Below are 19,236 nucleotides of genomic sequence, written 5' to 3'. Positions count from 1 at the left end.
CTGGCTTTGCACTGGGAGAGTTAATTTACTCAGTTTTCTTCCATTAATAAAATGGAGCTGATGATATCCAGCCCCCCAACCCCATCCCAAATATTTGTGTTGAAGAGGAGAAACTGGAGCGTTGATCACAGAGCGCCTGCCACGTCGCGGGCCTCGGAGACCTCGATGTCCTGCCCCTCCCGGAGTACCCTGCCCGCAAGGGGGCCGAGAACAGCCCCAGAAGCCGGGGTGGGGCTGCAGGGTCTTGGACGTGCCCGGTCCGCCCCGCGGTACCCCCCACGCGGACTCGGGGTGGAGGCGCCAGTTTCCCGCTATCGCTGAGCCTGTGCGGACGTGTGCGGACGTGTGCGGACCCTTGAGGACGTGTGCGGACCCTTGAGGACGTGTGCGGACCCGTACGGACCCGTGCGGGAGGGCGGGAGGAAGACGAAGAGGAAGGAAGGCGGAGTCTGCGGGGAAAACGAAACCGAGAGCGACCTACCCAGAGCCCGCCAAGATTCTGCGGACAGCAGCGGCGCGGGTGAGCGGCGAGGGGCAGCCGGCAGCCACCGAGGCGCGAGCAGCCCGCATCCCCAGCCCGGGACTGGACTCTGGTAAGATGCCCCTGACCCCTGGGCCGCCGCCTCGATAACGCTGTCCGAGGCCCTCAGCAGAGGTGCGGAGCCCTTGCTGGATCCGGGGAAAGGAGCGTGCAGCGCGCTGGGCGCGGTGGGCGCTGAAAGTCATTTTCTTCCCGCGAACAATTCTTAACCGAGCAAGTGACTACTAGCCCTGGTCCGGGACGGGAGCAACTAGTGGAAAACGGAAAAGCCCTATGGCTTGACAGATAGATGGGAAATACGGAGGCCTGAATTGCCCAAAACATTGGCTAAAAAAATCCCCAGCCAAAAATCTCTTGCCTGGGTCGTTACAATTGTTCCCCAATTGCCCATCTTTAGACCCCGCCCCAACTCTGTCCCCCGCACCCCCCACTTCTTCTCAACACCGTAGACGCCCGAGGCCCTTTAAGGCAGAACAGGACACCCCCCAACCCCTCTCCCCAGTAGCTTCATCAGAATCCTATAAAAGGTTATTGGCCTACAGACAAGGCCACCTGCTCCCTGCGTTCTGACCACACAGGCCTCATGGCTGTTCTTGGGGCAGAGCCAAGCACTGTCGCTGCCTCTGGGCCTTTGCACTGCCTGTTTTTTCCTGGAAAGCTCTTCCCCCAGATACAATGTCACTGTATCAGAGCAGCCTTCCCTGAACAACCTGCATGTAAGAAACCCCACTCTTCCCTTGCTGTCCGCCCTACTCTGCTTTCGTTTTCAACGTAGTACTTATCACCTTGTGACATTTTTTATGGGTTTGTCCATTTTCCTCCACTAGTAAGTTCACAAGAGTAGGGTTTTGTTCTCCAGTATAACCCAGTATGTAATAGGTATTCATTAAATCTTTGTTTTTGATTCATAAATTCTCTTTTGAATTACAGAATATGAGACTTCCTATTGCCTGTGATTTTTTTTTTTACATCTTTATTGGAGTATAATTGCTTTACAATGGTGTGTTAGTTTCTGCTTTATAACAAAGTGAATCAGTTATACATATACATATGTTCCCATATCTCTTCCCTTTTGTGTCTCCCTCCCTCCCACCCTCCCTATCCCACCCCTCCAGGCGGTCACAAAGCACCGAGCTGATCTCCCTGTGCTATGCGGCTGCTTCCCACTAGCTATCTACCTTACATTTGGTAGTGTATATATGTCCATGCCTCTCTCGCTTTGTCTGTGATTTCTTTAGTACTAAAAATGCCTTGCCAGAAAGCTAAAAGACAGACTCCCTGCTGTCACTTAGGAACTTAGAATCTTGGGCAGTTTATGCTCTTGTTCTTCTGTTTGTTTATTTGAACCTGAAGATCCTTAACACTGGATCTATAGTTTATTCATTCAGTTCATCAGTTATTAGTTGAATGCACGTTGTTTGCCAAGCTTTGCACAGGCCCTTTGAGGGGGCTAGGTCCACAGGGGCTTACAGTCTGCCCTAAGGGTATCAAGGCACAGCCAAAGTAACTTCTGGGCATGAGAAAGATGGACACATAATATTTATTAGTGATTATGATGGAGATTTCTTTTAGGAAGATGGTAACATAGTATTAAAATAAGATTTATTAAAAACAGTTGAAAAGAGACACCTGTTTCTTTTTTTCCAAACTTATAAGTACTCTTTCAAAAATGCCAGTTTAACACCTTATTTGTTTACACATGTATTTCACTTAAATTCAAACTGGCTTGTCATTCTGAAGATCAGCAGTTACTTAAAGTTAAAAGTGTTGAGGATTTAGGGTATTTTGATAGGACTTCAGGTTAAATAATTGCTAAGGACTCTTCCATAGCTACTGTTCTGAGATCTATGACCTCCTTCAGTCGGATGTATGGTCTCATACTCGTGACTAAACTAAGTGACACTTTGGTTCCTGAAGATAACGGTACCACTACAGATCCTTATCTGAAACCCTTGGGCCAGGTATGTTGTGGTACTCAGAGATTATTGGATTTTAGAAAGGCAAGGCAGTATAAATCCTATCTATTTGTAATGTTCTCTGTAGGGTTTGGGGGCAACACTCTATCATAAAACATATTTCTGCAGTGAAATATATAAATCGACAACAGAGTACGATTAAGACTCTAAATAGCTCATGTCAGTTCAGATCTAGATGGGGGGCTACACACCCACCAAAAACAAAACAAATGAAAACAAAGTAAACCTCAGTTTTCAGTGCTTTTGGATTTTGGAATTGTAGACCAGAAGCATTGTTTATTGAGGGCCAGTGGTGTGGGAGACCCTGCTGGATGCTTTTTGTCTGATTTACTCCTCACAACAACCTGTGAATCAGGTGTTTTCATTTCTGTTTTCGGGTCATGAATCAAAGGTTCAAAGAGGTGCCTCGCCCAGATCTATGTGGCTTTAAAGCATAGCCCTCTCCACAACACTAAGCTGTGATGTGAAGACAACACCTTTGCTCATATCTAAGCCCTTCCAGCCACCAGCATTGCTCACCCGAACCACTGCGGCAGCCCCAACTTGGTCTCCTGACTTCTACTTATGCTCCACTCATCTTTTCTACACCCACCCCTCATACTCTGTTCTTTACATAACATTAGAGTAATCATTAAAAACATAAATCCAACCACATCATCCCTCTGCTGAGAACCCTCCAATAGTTTCCCACTGCAATTAGAATAACTTCCACAATCCTGACCTTGGCCTTCAAGGTCTATGTGCTGTGGCACCTGCCTACCTCTCAGACTCATTTCCCACCGTTTCCCTGTGCAGCAATCTCCTTGACCTTTTTGCCTGCCTCCAGGCTTCCTCTGCCTGAGATGCTCTTCCCCCATATCTAAGTACGGTGGACTTTCTCATCACCCAGGCTTGATTTAAATATTGCCTCCTAAGAGGGGTCTTCCCTGACCACTGTATCAAAACCAGCTCCCCCGTTTCTCTGCCCCCACCTATTAACACCCTTCTATCTCATAGCCCTATTTCATTTCATTGTAGCACTTCCAGCCACCTGTTATCCCCTCCTGTTATTTGTTTCTGGACTTGGTCATCTTCTTTCTTTCTTCGGCGGAATGCAGGTAGGGGCTTGATTTGTCTTGTACACATCTGTATACCCAGCATCAGAACAGTGCCTAACACTTACTAAGCATTTACCGAATGAACGAAGAAAGGATGCAAAGAAAAGAGCAGATGAAGAAAAGGGAGACGGTGAGGAGGTTTAAAGTGGAGTACTTAATTTTAATGAATCATTCTGTCATTTACCTATATTCTGTCCAAGTGTTCATCATTTACCACTTGTCACGGGGTGTCAGTTATACAAAGATGAGTAAGACATAGAACTAGCTCCCCAGAGAGCTCACTAACTGGTTTAAAAAGCAGTCACGGGCTTCCCTGGTGGCACAGTGGTTGAGAGTCCTCCTGCCGATGCAGGGGACACGGGTTTGTGCCCCGGTCCGGGAGGATCCCACATGCTGCGGAGTGGCTGGGCCCGTGAGCCATGGCCACTGGGCCTGCGTGTCCGGAGCCTGTGCTCCTCAACGGGAGAGGCCACGGCAGTGAGAGGCCTGCGTACCGCAAAAAAAAAAAAAAAAAAAAAAAAGCAGTCACGACTATGATGGGAGCTGGGCAAGGTGGGTGGCAGACCCGTGGAGGGGTACTAGCTGCTCTCTCAGCATCAAAGAAGGATGTATTGATCCTCACAGATGAGTGGGAATTTCCTGGTAGATAGAGGATGCAGCTATTGCGTTCCAAACAGAGAGAAAAGCATGTTACAAGTCATAGAGGTAAGGGAGATCTGCAGATATTTCGGTATTCATTTATTCACTATTAAGCACCTATTATAAGCCTGTCCCCTCTTATAGCTCATGGTCTCTTTTGGAAGACAGTGGGTTAAATTAGCAATTGTAATAAAGGAGACAAGGGCTATGATAGAGCATCAAACCAGGACCTCTTCTAGGGTGTCTGGGAAGTAACATTTGAGCTGAGATCTATAGGAAGCAGGAGTTAACCAGGCAAAGCAGCATAACAGGTAGACTCCAGAGCACTTCAGGAGGGAGCGTATTGGACAGAAGCAGTTGGGAGCCCGAAAGAGTCAGTGGGGGAGGCATTCTTTTGAGAACTATCTCTGTGTAGGTGGAATTTAAAGCCACAAGCCTCAAGGGGATCATCAGGGGAATGAATGAGTGTAAGTAGAGCAGAGAGATCTGAGACCTGGACCCTGAGACACTACAATATTTAAAAGAAAGGATGATGAAGAGGAACAAGGAAAGGAGACAGAGAAGGAATAGCTTGTGAGGAAGGAGAGAAACAAGGAGAGGGTGGTGTCTTGGGTGTCCAAGCAAAGGGATAAGGAGGGAGAAAGGAATGAGCAGCCATGTCACATGCTGGTTATGTGTCAAGTAGACGGGCTGAGAACTGACTACTGGCTACTAATTTTAGAGATGGAGAAGCCATCGGTAACCTTGACAAGAACAATTTTGGTGGTTTGTGGGGGCTGCATGCTTGAATTGATGTTTTAAAAAGGTTATGATATGACTCTTTTAAAAATGGAAAATAACAGCTGTTGGTGAGGATGTGGAGAAATTGGAACCCTTGTGCACTGCTGGTGGAAATACAAAATGGTGCAGCCACTGTGGAAAATAATTAGGCAATTCCTCATAAAGTTAAACATAGAATTACCATCTGATTCAGCAATTGCACTTCTAGGTATATACTCAAAAGATTTGAAAGTAGGGATTTGAACAGATATTTGTACAACAATGTTCATATCAGTATTACACACAATAGCCAAAAGGTTGGAATAACTCAAGTGTTCATCAATAGATGACTGGATAAACAAAATGTGGGATATTCATACAGTGGAATATTATTCAGCCTTAAAAAGGAAGGAAATTCTGATACGTGCTACAACATGAATGAACCTTGAAGACATTAGCTAAGTGAAATAACCAGACACAGAAGGACAAATTTTGTATGATGCCACTTATATGAGGTACCTAGAATAGGCAAGTTCATAGGCATAGAAAATAGAATGGTGATTACCAGGGGCTGAGGGGGAAGGGAAATGTTTATTGTTTAATGGGTATAGACTTTCTGTTTGGGGAGATGTAAAGAGTTTCGGAGATGGATGGCGATGGTGGCCTTACAACATTGTGAAAATGCTTTTTGCCCATGAATTGTGCACTTAAAAATGGTAAAAAGGGTAAACTTCATGTTATGTATATTTTACAACAATGAAAAAAAAGCTTAAAGAAATCATGATGGCTGCAGTGTAGAGAAGGAATTGCAGTGGCTGTGAGGAATCGGTTCTGACGTTCTTGTAGCAGTCCAGGAGTGAGATGGTGATGGCTTGAACCAGGATGGTGGCTATAGACGTCATTGAGAAGTAGAAAGATTTGGAGGACAGGACTTAGGTATAGATCAGAAGGTAGGGAAAGGACATGTCAAGGGTGCCTCCCAGGTTCACGGCTTTCAGACATGGATGCACAGTGGAGGCATTTTCTGAGAAAGGAAACTCCAAACCAGCTTGAGGGAAGATTAAAAATGCAATTTTGGATCTTTTGAGTTTAAAAGTCATTCAAGTTGTCCAAGTGGAGAGGTTGGATAGAGAGATCTGAAACACAGAAAGAGGTTCATAAATTATGTATAAACTTTAGAGTTAATGACAAATAGATGATCTTTGAAATCATGGGCATGAGAGAAATTACCTTGAGGAGAAAGTATAGAGTGAAGAGAATAGCGTCTTTGGACCAAGCCTTGGGGAAACTCCAGCATTTAAAGGCTGTGAAGATTAAGGAGTGTTAGAAAGAGTGACCATGAAAGAAGGAAAATCAAAAGAGCTTTCTAATAAGCAATGAGAGGTCAACAGGGTCCGCTTTCTGCCTATGGATTTACCTATTCTGGATGTTCCACATAAATGGAATCATACACTATGTGACCTTTTATGTCTGACTTCTTTCATTTAGCATGTTTTTGACATGTAGCTCTGTTGTAGCATGTTTCAATACTTTATTCTTTTTATGGCTGAATAAGATCCCATGTGTGGATATAGAGCACTTTGTTTACCCTTCATCAGTTGATAGATATTTGATTTGTTTCCACTTCTGAGCTATTGTGAATAGTGCTGCTATGAATATGCCTGCATAAGTATTTCAAAACCTGTTTTTCAATTCTTTGGGTATACACCAAAGGGGTGAAATTGATGGGTCATATGGTAATTCTAAGTTTAACTTTTTGAGGAGCCACCAAATTCCTTTCCATAGAGGCTGCACTACTTTACATTCCCGTCAGCAATGTATGAGGTTTCCAATTTCTCTATACCCTCACCAACACATTTATTTTCTGTATTATTATTATTATTATTACCAGCCTAGTGGGTGTGAAGTAGTATCTAGTTGTGGTTTTGATTTGCATTTGTCTAATAAGTAATGATATTGAACATCTTTTCATGTGCTTCTTGGCCATTTGTATATCTGGCCATTTGTATATCTTCTTTGGAGAAATGTCTGTTCAAGTCCTTTGCCTATTTTTAATTTTTTAACTCTTTGTTGTTGAGCTGTAAAAGTTCTTTATATATTCTGGATCCTAGGTCTTTATCAATTATATTATTTATAAAAATCCCTTTCTGTAGATTGTCTTTTCATTTTCTTCATAGTATCCTCTGATATATTAACATTTTTAATTTTGTTTAGGCCCAATTTATCTATGTATTCTTTTGTTGCTGTGCTTTTGCTGTCATATCTAAGATTCCATTGCCAAATCTAAGGTTGTGAAGATTCACTCTTATGTTTCCTTCTAAAGTTTTATAGCTTTGGCTCTTATATTTAGATTCTATATTCTTTAGATTTTGTTTGTAACCTAAATCATTGCTACTATCTTGGTCCAGTGAGAACCATAAACAGGGGCATAATTTGCCTGCCGAGTAAATTGTCCTAAAACTGACTTCTGACAATTTCAAAGGGGGGATTTTTGGGGATTTCATAGGAGAATCAATGTCCATACAGCTAAATCTTTCATGATTTCATAAACTTTGTATATACTCTCAACCTTTTTCTTCTCAACATAAATAATTATAATTCTACTCCTGCAGGCTTTTAACTTCTCAAGCAGGTGGACAGACTTGCACTTGACACTCAGTGGAAGCAGAAAGAAAAGTTACAAAGAAGGACCTCCAGCCTTTTTTTGGCCAGTTGAGTTTTGAAAGTAGAAAATCTTGGAGAAATTAGCTTGATTGTGTAGTCCTTGAGAGAGAAAGAAAGATTTTGTAATAAGTTTTCTCTGGGCTTAGGTGGGACTGAGATGAGTTGTATAAAGGAGAATCATCTTATCCTGTTTTGTCTCTTAAACTAGACTGGGATAATTAGACTAAATATGTTCTGAGTGTATCACCTCTTTGAAACCTCTCTTTTATTGTAGGTTACTGTAGGAAAAAATGGCCAGTCGTTCACCATGCTTCTATATAGAAGAACTTAATAAGTACCAACAAAAGAACAGTGCAGTACTTAAGTATCGTGAACTGTCTAAGACAGGACCTCCACATAACTTAACGTAAGTTGCTATAAAAAAGGGTATATCCCTAGAAAATATAAACTGGGAGAATGGCAGCTCTGGCACAATTTTGAAGTCAATTCTTTAGCTTGAGAGCAAAGTTGCCAGAGAGTACTGTCTTCTTGATGTAAAGTGGTAACTTCAGACGACTCCAGAGAAAAAAGAGGGTTTAAGCCTTTCCATGCTTCAAGATGATATGCTATTTTGCTGTTTGGGGTGACTGCTTGAATTCTGTGTGGAACATAGGTTAAAATTTTCAAAGGTGGTCATAGGAAGCAGTGGTGATCAGAACACTTGTTGTTAGATAGTGCATGAATTTTATAATATTTTGTGAATTTTTCTTTGTAATTAGGTTTACCTATCAAGTTATAATAGATGGCAGAGAATTTCCAAAGGCTGAAGGTAGATCAAAGAAGGAAGCCAAAAATGCTGCCGCCAAATTAGCTTTTGAAATAATTAGTAAAGAACAGAAGGTGAGTAATTACCTTTTTTTTCCTAGTGAAAGGGAACTCAGAAATATTTATGGTATTTTTCTCTGTGAGAAAATACTCACATGCAGAATAAAGCAATTTACAACTTCTTTTGCTTTCAAAGTTTAGTTCAGTCTTTTTCCTGGCCCCATTTCTGTAGAACCCTGAATGAGAGGTACACCTAGGGAAGAGTGGGCAAAACGGGACAATACTATTTAGAGTGCCAGCAGCAGTGACATACTCTAAGGAAACAGTGAGAAATGAGCTAACAGGTTCTGGAAGGAGCTCCTCCACCTAATTGAGGGAATGCAGCGAAAAAGGACAGAGATAGAAGTGACCATGAGGAGAATGATCTATATGGAGGGCAGATGATGAAGAACCAACATACGTATAATTAGTATCCCTGAAGATGAGAACAGAGTAACTAGTACAGAAAAAGCTATCTGAAGAGACTTCAGTAGAAAACATTTCTGAAATAAAGAAAGACCTGGCTGCAGATTAAAACAACCCAGCAACTAAACAAATACAGAAAAATACAGAACCACCAAGAACAACATCAGCCCTTGTGAAAGTACTGAGCTCCAGGGATGAAGAAAGAAACCTATGAGCATCTAGGCAGAAAAAATTATATAAAATGTAAAAATGAAAAAAAATATCATGCTGTTCACAGCACCATTAAAAACTAGGAGACATTGGAGCAGTAGCTGTAAAATGAGACAAGAAGTCATTTTACATGTGGGACAAAAGTGGATCATTCTCAGATTTTGAAAATCTTGAAAAATTTTAGTATTCAAGATATTTTCTTGAAAAACCTTACTTGAAGGGACTTCCCTGGCGGTCCAGTGGTTAAGACTCCATGCTTCCACAGCAGGGGGCACAGGCTCAATCCCTGGTCTGAGAACTAACATCCCTCATGCCATGTGCTGCAGCCAAAAAGAAAAGAAAAAAAAATTTTTTTTTAATTAAAAAAAAATCTAACTTAAAGATGTCACCCTTCTAATCAAAACTGAGAAAAATAAATCAGGCAAAAACCACAAACTCATAAATTGTTAAAGAGCCAGAAAACCAAGTCAAGAAGTTAGAAAAGGAACAGTAGAATACCTTTCCCCACAAAAAAAGCAGAAGAAAGACAGTGATAACAATAAGGGCAGAAATTAATGTGAAAAAACCCAAAGAAATAATAAAGAAGATAAGTAAAACCAAAAGTTCTTTGACAAAGTTAACAAAGTAGAAAAACTTTGGACAAGATTTTGTCAAATTAAGAATTTTAAAAGGGACAGATAACAATGGAAGGAGTAATGCTAATTGTGTTCATGTTTCCTATGAAGTTGTGATCCAGGATATAGCTTTACTTTGGTATTTGTTGTCTTGTTCTTTGAGATTTACAAAGGGCACAGCAAACCAGAAAATGTTATAGAGTTTTACCAGATAAACAAGAAAATTGACTATTTTGTTTTTCTTTATGAAACTATAAAAAGGAAAATGGCTGATTTCTTTTCTCCTGTTAAAATTTATCCTTGTGGGTTTTTTCTGGCAGAGGAATATATATACTTATACTTTTATTAAAGTTTTATAGCAGGGAAATCCATAAACTCGAAGTTGTCTTTCAAATTATTCATTTAGTAATTTTATTAGACAAAAGTAGTAATTTTATTAGACAAAATAAATTTTGATGATCATCTGTATTAAACAAAACATTTCTTTCTTTTAGGCCGCTAGTCCTTCATCACTGCAGACAGGAAGTCCTTCAGAAGTGCCACCCATTGAGAATTACATAGGCCGTCTTAATAGGATTGCCCAGAAGAAAAACCTATCTGTATTTTATGACGCATGTGAATCGAGGGACGGTGGGCCCGAAAAGTGAGATGTCGTGCTTTTCCTTCTGTTTCATTGTGTCTAAGCAACAGAGCAGGCTTATTTTCATGTCTAATTTTCTGGAAATATCTGTCCTTTTTGGTATGTTCTGCAGAAAAGGTTTTATATGACTTACAAGCAATGGGACATCTTTGTAATTAAAATGTTGAAATGCTTAATTGCTGAAGACTTGGGACCCATATCCCGTAATTGATCAAATCTGAGGAATCCTTTATTTCTGAGGTATATCTGGATGGTTTAGTCTGCAGGAAGCCTAAGAGAGGGTGGGGTGCCCCTGCTGCAGGGTTGTGAAAATCTTCCCATCCCTGAGGTCACGGTGGCAGTCGCTGTGTGAAAACATCTCTGCCACACGTGTGGAATGACTCTCTTTCCACCCTTGTCAGAGTAGAGCTGTTTGTCCAGGTGTTCGCCCTTTAGATTTGATTTAGTGGTGTCACTCTCTAAACAAATACCATGTATTAGAAGGAACGGGCTTTCACCCTGGACTGTGCGGAGACCAGGATTTGAGGGATGTGTTGAGGGGGACAGATGAGAGCGTCAGTCAGAGATATTGAGAACGTCACCAGTGAGCTAAGACTTTGGACGTGAGGAAGAAGAATTGATTTGAACTGGGAAAAGCAGAAAGCAAATGAGCATGACGGAGATTGTTTCTCAGCTACAACCAACCAGTTAAATGAGGGAGAAGGAAAAAATATCTAAATGGCAAATAGTCCAAACAACCACTTTAGGATACTGTCCTCGGAGTTGACTCAGCTATGGATGTTTTACTTTTCACCCTGATGGATTTTAGGCCAGAACCAGGAAGAGAAAAATGTGATAGGATTCACTGGAGTGAAATATTCAAAAGTGAATTCTGTGAGTCAATCTCAATAAATTAAGAGGCTATTTTATTTTCCCGTAGCTCACTTGTTTGGTTTCTTTGAATTAAGGGCCTTAACATTCGATCGCTGAAAGAGAGAATTCTATTTAGGGAGTGCTGGAGAAAAATAGGAGCCCTAGAAATGATCCAGTCACTCAGCCCAGCTCCCTAACTTTCCCTTCAGAGCCTAGCGGGGAAGACTCACCCTGGCAGGGTGTGTTTCCCTCTGTGACAAATCATACTGGAATAATTCTGTAGTGCTGCATGGTAACTCCATGATATAAATTGCCATGTCCATTGCTTTGCCACCTTAAATATAGTTCTTACATAATTGTCCAAGGATCCTTGCCTAACCACAAGCATCCTTACAGCTCATATGGGGAGGGGGTGACTTCGGCATGGGGCTTTTGCACTGTGAGGATTTTCTTAGGTTTTTGTGCACATGAGCAGGGGGCAGAAAATGCTAAAGTTAGAGCTGAAGTTAGGGATGCTTTGCCCATCTCCTACAAAAACACTCTAACCTTATTATTTCTCTTGTAGAAGCCCCACTTCCTCTACTGGCTTTTTCTTTCCAGTTGAACATCTCTGAAAAATTCATTGGATCTGTCTTCCTTCTCTGCCTCCATGTCTTTTGACTTCTGGGGAATTAAAAAAAAAATCACCACTTGGTACCTTAATGCCAGATCTTTCAATGAAGCAACAAAGAGTTAGAAGTTGCCTGGAAAATGCAAGCTGAGATGTTAGCCAATCCTGGTTATTCTGGCAAACTGGTCAGCCATCTCATTGAAGGTTTAAATTAAAGAAGAAATGAACTATGAAGCCACCTATTAAATTAGTGTTATATTAGGCCTTTGTTAATGTCTTTTTTTTTTTTTCTGAATCATGAGTTAGATTTACTGTTTTTTGGTATTTGGGTTAATACTGTTTATCATTTCTCCTAGATTTCATTATAAATGCAAAGTTGGAGAGAATGAATATGGTATTGGTAAAGGTTCCACTAAACAGGAGGCAAAACAATTGGCTGCTAAACTGACTTATGAAAAGATACAGTCAGAAAATTTAATGGTATGTACTGCCTTTGGGTTTAATTTTTATATTTTAAAATTCTCTCTGAAGTTGATTTGAGGTTAGATGATGTTTAGATGATGCCAAGACAGCCAATCACATAGCAAAGGGATTCCTCCATTTTGTGTCCTGAAAATGAGCCACGAACCATGGGACCATGAGGCCCCAGAGGGATCACGGTTCTGTTGACAACTCAAGGTTGTTTTTTTAAATCCAGATCAAACATCCATAAAAAATGTATTAACCCCATAGTTCTTTATGGCTGTGAGTTTGGTAAATGTGGGGAAATAAATGTGGTAGTTGGTTCCCAGAGACTGAGTCACTATGGAGAAGTAATTTGGTTGCACTTAAATCTTCCAGAAAGCTGACGCATCCTCTGGTTGTTTCAATACTGCGTGTGGTGATGTCCAAAGCAACTCTTCAGCAACAAGCACATCGTAAGTGTGGAGAAACGGTTGTGTTATTTAACAGATTCAAATTGTGGCCTGAAAGAGCAAATTTTTATGAAAATGTTTAATGTTTAAGGAGAATTTAGAAAAAGCAATTACTGATCAACAAAAAATAGGCAAAATTCATAAACTAATAGTTGTCCCCTTTTCTTCTAGTGCTTCTGAGTCACCATCTGAAAATGACTTCTCAACAAATGAAGCAGAAAGCAATGATAACAGTGACACATTAGACAAGTCTTTCCAATCTCCAGGGGTATAGTATTAATCTCTATGCTTCCTAGCTAATCTTATTTTCCTTTGTGTTTCCCCATCTAAAAATGACCTCCAGTACCCAACCATAATTTTTCAATTTTTTTCTCATGTGTTCTTACTAAATCAAAATATTTTGCAGCCTTTTCACTCTCTCCTTTCTTTATTAACTCCCATTCTTCACATGCAGAATTCTTCTATTCTTCACTCCCATCTTTCTCCCCCTACTCACCTTTGTATTTTCATATATTTTCTATGATCGGGCTTCAGCTCTTCTATCAATTGGATAGTACTTAAAAGTTTTATGAATAGAGTTCTGCCTCTGTTTTAAAAAACTAGAACTAAACTTAAAAACTAAACTTAAAAATCAGATAGTTTTGGGGCCTCCCTGGTGGCGCAGTGGTTGAGAGTCCGCCTGCCGATGCAGGGGATACGGGTTCGTGCCCCGGTCTGGGAGGATCCCATATGCCGCGGAGCGGCTGGGCCCGTGAGCCATGGCCGCTGAGCCTGCGCATCCGGAGCCTGCGCGTCCGGAGCCTGTGCTCCGCAACGGGAGAGGCCACAGCAGTGAGAGGCCCGCATACCGCAAAAAGAAAAAAAAAAAAAAAAAAAATCAGATAGTTTTTGTGGTGCTGATTAGTGTTTATCAAAGTTATCCTATTTATAAAGAACTACAAGCAAATCAATAAGAAAAAGACAAGCAACTCAGTAAAAAAATGTACAAAAGAGCTGAACAGACAGTTCAGAGAAGCAATACCCAAATGGGCAACAGACAAAGTATGAAAAGGTGCTTTATTTCATAATAATCAGGAAAATGCAAATCAAAACAACAGTTAGATACCATTTTAAACCCATCCATTTGAGTCTGGCTATACTAAGTGTTAGCACAGCTCTGTTGCTGTTATAACTATTATATGCTGCTGGTGGATGTATAAATTGGTACAGCCCTCTTAGAGAGCAATTTGGCAATATTTGGTAGACTTGAGGGTGTGCCAGCTGTACCACCAAACAGTTCTGTTCCTAGGTACGTCTTCTAGAGAAACATGGGTACGTGTGCACATAGAAACATGTATAAGCGTGTTCTTTGCAAAATTGTTTGTAATAGAAGAGATTGGAAACAATATTGTCCATGAACAGAATGTCTGAATTTATCATAATGTAGTCACTGTGCAAAACTGAGGCTGGCAGGTGATATGAGCTCAAGAAATCTTAGTCGGGTATTCGCAGTCTGTGTCAGCATATTAAAATTGGTAAAAACCCACAAAACCTAACAGAATGAAAGTGAATATGAGTGAAGAAGAGCTATATGATATTAATTTTTGAGAGATATATCAAAGACTCCTTTTTTGGCTAAATGTTAAAATTAAATTGTTAATTTGTCCTAAAAATGAAAATATTTTAAACTAGATCCCTGGGCCACACTTGTGTCTTTACTAGCACTGTGAGTGATTGTGATGCACACCTTCTTGCTAAGATCTGCTGGCCAGAGGATCACCTAGGAGGCCATGTTCTATACCTGGAGAATCAGTGCTTCTGCAGAACATGTCCTGCAATTTGTCTTTTTTCATCTTCCTGCCATATCTGTCTGGTTGCTAAAATCGGTGAGAACTTTGATATAGCCAAGTGCAGTGAAAGCAGGACTTAGTGAGAGCATACAAACTGATGAGGTTGTTAATCTAAGGACAAAGAAATGTGATCAAAGAACCATCTAGACATACAGGAGAAAGGATGGCAAGAAAAAGCAAGATACTTAATTTAATCATCCGAAACTATTGATATTCTCCATTTTCTTTTGTTATAGAACAGTTCCAGAAATAATCCCAGAAATGTGAAGAGGTGAGTATCATTACGCATTGATCATGTTTTGAAATGTAGTTTTATTTCAGACTTAGTTTATTAGCCTTATTTATTAAGTCTTCAGTATTTGTAGAGTATTATGTGCCCTTATTTGAGTGGAGTTTCAGAGTAGAAAGCATAATTAAGGCTCACTGAAATCTTGAAATCTACAAACAATACTTTTAAATACGTAGAGAAATCTTTGAACATATGCACACACTACACTGTAGACATAAAGGCCTATGGGGCTATTGGTCAAGTAATTGGTTAAGGGCATTATTTTGGACGAGGCTGACAGAGGAAGTGGGTTTGGAGAGATGTTTTCACGAGAAGTGCATAATGGGAATTCCCTGGTGGTCCAGTGGTTAAGACTCTGTGCGTTCACTGCGGGAGCCTAGGTTCAATCTCTGGTGGGGGAACTAAGATCCCACAGCTGTGTGGCACGGCCAAAACACACACGCACACACACACACACATACACACACACACAAAAGAGAAGTGCATTATTTTGCAGATAAGCAGGTAGAGTAGAAATGGTATCATAACTTGGGGAAGAAAAAAAAAGACCAAATGTTATGTAAATTATGGTGACTTGGTTTCTTGAACCAAAAAGAAAAGCAAGGATGTCAGTACAGTCAGCAGTGAGAGTGAGATGGCAGCAGGAGCCATTATAAGGCACTAGTACATTCCATACGGTAGGTGATGTTTGCAGAGAGATGATGCCTGATGCGGGTATTTGAATGAAGATGGGAGAGGTCTGTGTGTGAGATGATCAGGCTGTCAGTCGTGGTTCTAGTGTCAGGGAGGAGGGAGGAGGGACGAGGAGTCTGTTTGTGAGACAGACTGTAAAGGAAGAGTAGACATGACTTGAGGGAACTGAGTTACAGAACTGGGTGAAGAAGATGCAAAGGAAAAAGGATACAAAGGTTGTTCCTTGTGGATGAGATGCTGACAAGAGTCATGGCACTGATGGTGTTAAGGGAGTTGAAGACTTGACGGCTTAGGGGAGAGATAGCAATTTGTATTTGTTTAGTTTTAGGTGGTATTTGAACTTCCAGTTGTAGGAGGCTTACCACCAGCAAGGAATAAGGGTCAAAGGAAACACAACCAGGATGAGAGTTCAAAGAGATATATTTGCTGAGGTTTTGAGTCTAGAGGGAGAAAGAGAGAGGCCAGCAGCATGCTGGCCATGAATGTGTTAAGGCCAAAAGAGGAACCAAGAAAGGAGCGAAAAATAGAGGACAGAGAACCATATTGTTTCTAAAGAAAAAGGTTAGTATTTGCTACCTCATTATTCTAATAGTTGACTCAAAATATAAAAAGCTGGGGCTTCCCTGCTGGCGCAGTGGTTGAGAGTCCGCCTGCCGATGCAGGGAACACGGGTTCGTTCCCGGGTCCGGGAGGATCCCACATGCCGCAGAGCGGCTGGGCCTGTGAGCCATGGCCGCTGAGCCCGCGCGTCCGGAGCCTGTGCTCTGCAACGGGAGAGGCCACAACAGTGAGAGGCCCGCGTACCGCAAAAAAAAAATATATATATGAAAAGCCTAGTGCATGACATGAAACCTACTAATATAAACAAGTTACATTTGATTTCAGTTTTGAGTTTACGGGCTTCTCTTAACTTTTAGATCTCTGGCACCTACATTTGACTCTCCTGTGAAGAGGGAAGAAAACAGGTATACAGTGGACTCCAGGTAAGAGGGAAAACTGTGAAAAAGAATTTGTTTAAGGATACATTTGCTCCTCTGACAAAAGTTTCTTAAGGGACTGTTGAACATCAGGCAGGTTAAATTATATTTCTACCTGAACTGTTTAATTGTTTTAGCACAATCAGGCCCACAAAGGATCATTGTCTCTTGGAGGAACACAATTTAGATGAATTCAAATGGAATGTGGTAAGTGTAGATCTGTGTGATTCTCAGGTGGATTTCTCTGACATCTATGGAAGGTTTTAGTATTGAAAACAAATATTTCTATAAACCAGTGATCTTTTTTTTCAACAAAAGTACTCCTGCAGGAATCAGAATAGATCCACTTGGATCTGTTTTCCATTTTCCAGCTCCATAGCAGATTTCACTTTGAAAAGGGGTTGCTTTTGTGGTAGATCATGTGTTTGGGCTTAAATAAAGTATCTAAAACAAAGGAGGCCTATTTGCAACAGGGGGACATTGAATACGAGCTTAAAAAATAATAAAGAATCACCAAATATTTAGTAAGTACCTAATATATACCTGACACTGTGCTGGACATTGAATTTATAGCAGGAACAAATAGAAACAGCTCCTGCCCTCCTGAAGTTTTGAGGGGATGATGATTACATGAAAAAGTCTGTAATTACAAACCGTGGTCAGAGGTCTGAAGGAAAAGCCGTGACATGGTTAGAAATGAAAGCAGAACCCTTGGATGTAGAGTGAGGGGTGAGGCAAGGCTTTCTCTGGGGTCACATTTGTGGGGAGGCCCTGAGTTTCTGCAGAAGAGCATGTGGGAAGGTGAAGGTGGGAAAGGTGATGTGAACGTCAGAGGAGCGGAGACAAGGCCGTGTGCTGGGAGGGCAGTGAGCAAGGGCCCGGGGCCAGGAGACCAGCTGGAGAGGGAGGCAGGGCCAAACAGGTGGTCTCTTGTAGCCCATGTAAGGGCTTTCTGGGCTTTGCTGAATGCAGGGGCGGGCTATGGGAGGGTTTAGGCAATAAACAGACGTGATCAGACTTAGTGTTTATCACACTGGTGGCTTTGTGGATCACGGATTGGAGTGGAGGAAGGAGAGGAAGTGGAGTGTCCAGTGAACAAAGTTCTGCGGGAGTCTGATGGAAGTTTGGACTGATGGGGAAAGGTGGGCAGACACCAGCAGATGTGTCTTAGAAGGGGAATTGGCAGGGTTAATGATGGAATGTTGGGCATGAGGGAGAGGGGAAACCCAAGGAATTGCCAACGTAGGCAGGCTCAGAGCATGTGCTCATTTCTCCTGTAACAGCTTGGTGGTAGCTGGGGAACACAGTGTGGCACTGTTTTCTAAAGTTTTATACTTGGGATAAGATTCTTTACCATGGCTTTTGTTTAACCAGAAGGTGACTGACTCTCAGGGGTGATCTGTTATGTTGGGATGGGAAGAGGGAAGACCTATCCTTCGCAATTCAAGAATTTCTGTGAAGTCGATCCTTCTTATTTAGGAGAGTCCTGCCTGTTAGACAGTCCATTTCACCAGTGCTGTTAAGGGAAAGTGGGAGGGTGGGAGTGGGGAGCAGCGAATCCTGAACCTCAGAATAACAGTAATGTTCATCTTTCAAGGTTTATCAGAGATTTTACAGAAGTAACACTAATTGACGCAGGTGGATTTGGCCAAGTTTTCAAAGCCAAACACAGAATTGATGAGAAGACTTATGTTATTAAATGTGTTAAATATAATAACGAGTAAGTAGTAATATTTTACTTTTTTGAATGGGAAGGTGTTTTGAACCTGCAACTGTTCTTTTTTATGTATCTCTCTTCTGCACTAGCTTTTTTTTTTTTTTTTGTCCTCCTTAAAAATGTCATTCTACCATGAGGAACTTGGCTTACTCTGAAATGATCTCACTTAACCGTGGTTACTTCAATTAAAAAATGGATATACCACTGATCATCCTTTTGAGTCTGTCTTGATGAAAACTAAAGTTATAAAATCATTTAGCTTAAGATGACCTTCGAGATTTTCTAGTTTCATCTCCTTATCTTACAGATGAGGGGACTGAGATCCAAAGATATGAACTGATTTGACAAACGTAAAAGCTGGTGGGTGCTCGTTGTCTGTCATTGCATAATCCACCACTCCAAAGTGTAATGGCTTAAAAACACCTAGTTATTACTGTCTCTAGTGGTCCTATGAGTTGATTGTGCTCATCTGGGCCATTCTTCATGCATTTGCGGTCAGGAGTCATCTGAAAGTTCGACAAGGCTGGACGTCGGAGATGGCTCTCTCACATGGCTAGCAGTGATGCTGGTTGTGGCTACAAGTTCCGCTGGCACTTGTTAACCAGAGCGCCTCCACGTGGCCCCTTTATGTGGTCTTGGCTTTTCACAACTTAGCTGTTGGGTTCTAAGAAGGACTGTCCCAGAGCAACTCATCCCAGGAGGGAACAGTCTTGGAAGTTCCACATTATATTGGTTAAACAAAGTCACTAAGAGCAGCTCTCGGGGAGGGCAAATTGGTTACCTCTTAATCTGAGGAGTGGATGCAAGTATGTGGAGAGAAGGAATTCATGATGACCATATTGGACAGTATCTACTGTGGTAACAGGGTGGAGATTTAGAGCTCATCCTCTGGAATACCAATCTGAGGTGTTCCCACTATATACCAGTGCTTCCCATGTTTGTCTTA

General features: G+C 41.4%; 1 protein-coding gene across 1 annotated transcript in view; it reads left to right on the top strand.

Moving 5' to 3' along the window:
* The first annotated feature begins 386 nt into the window (after nt 1-386).
* The window catches only part of EIF2AK2 (eukaryotic translation initiation factor 2 alpha kinase 2), a 39,292-nt gene continuing 20,442 nt past the window's right edge, over nt 387-19,236 (top strand). Inside the window, exons 1-10 of the mRNA XM_082641987.1 lie at nt 387-593; nt 7,951-8,082; nt 8,435-8,555; nt 10,264-10,412; nt 12,228-12,351; nt 12,712-12,788; nt 12,957-13,053; nt 14,851-14,885; nt 16,514-16,579; nt 18,171-18,293. Coding sequence (XP_082498113.1) covers nt 7,967-8,082; nt 8,435-8,555; nt 10,264-10,412; nt 12,228-12,351; nt 12,712-12,788; nt 12,957-13,053; nt 14,851-14,885; nt 16,514-16,579; nt 18,171-18,293 — 908 coding nt within the window. The 5' untranslated portion in view covers nt 387-593; nt 7,951-7,966. The remainder of the gene's footprint in view (nt 594-7,950; nt 8,083-8,434; nt 8,556-10,263; nt 10,413-12,227; nt 12,352-12,711; nt 12,789-12,956; nt 13,054-14,850; nt 14,886-16,513; nt 16,580-18,170; nt 18,294-19,236) is intronic.

The sequence above is a fragment of the Mesoplodon mirus genome, assembly GCF_964341445.2.
Source record: "Mesoplodon mirus genome assembly, chromosome: 14".
In the NCBI taxonomy this organism is placed as follows: Eukaryota; Metazoa; Chordata; class Mammalia; order Artiodactyla; family Ziphiidae; genus Mesoplodon; species Mesoplodon mirus.
Note: the sequence above shows the minus strand (reverse complement) of the source record. Positions and strands in the feature narration are given on the sequence as shown.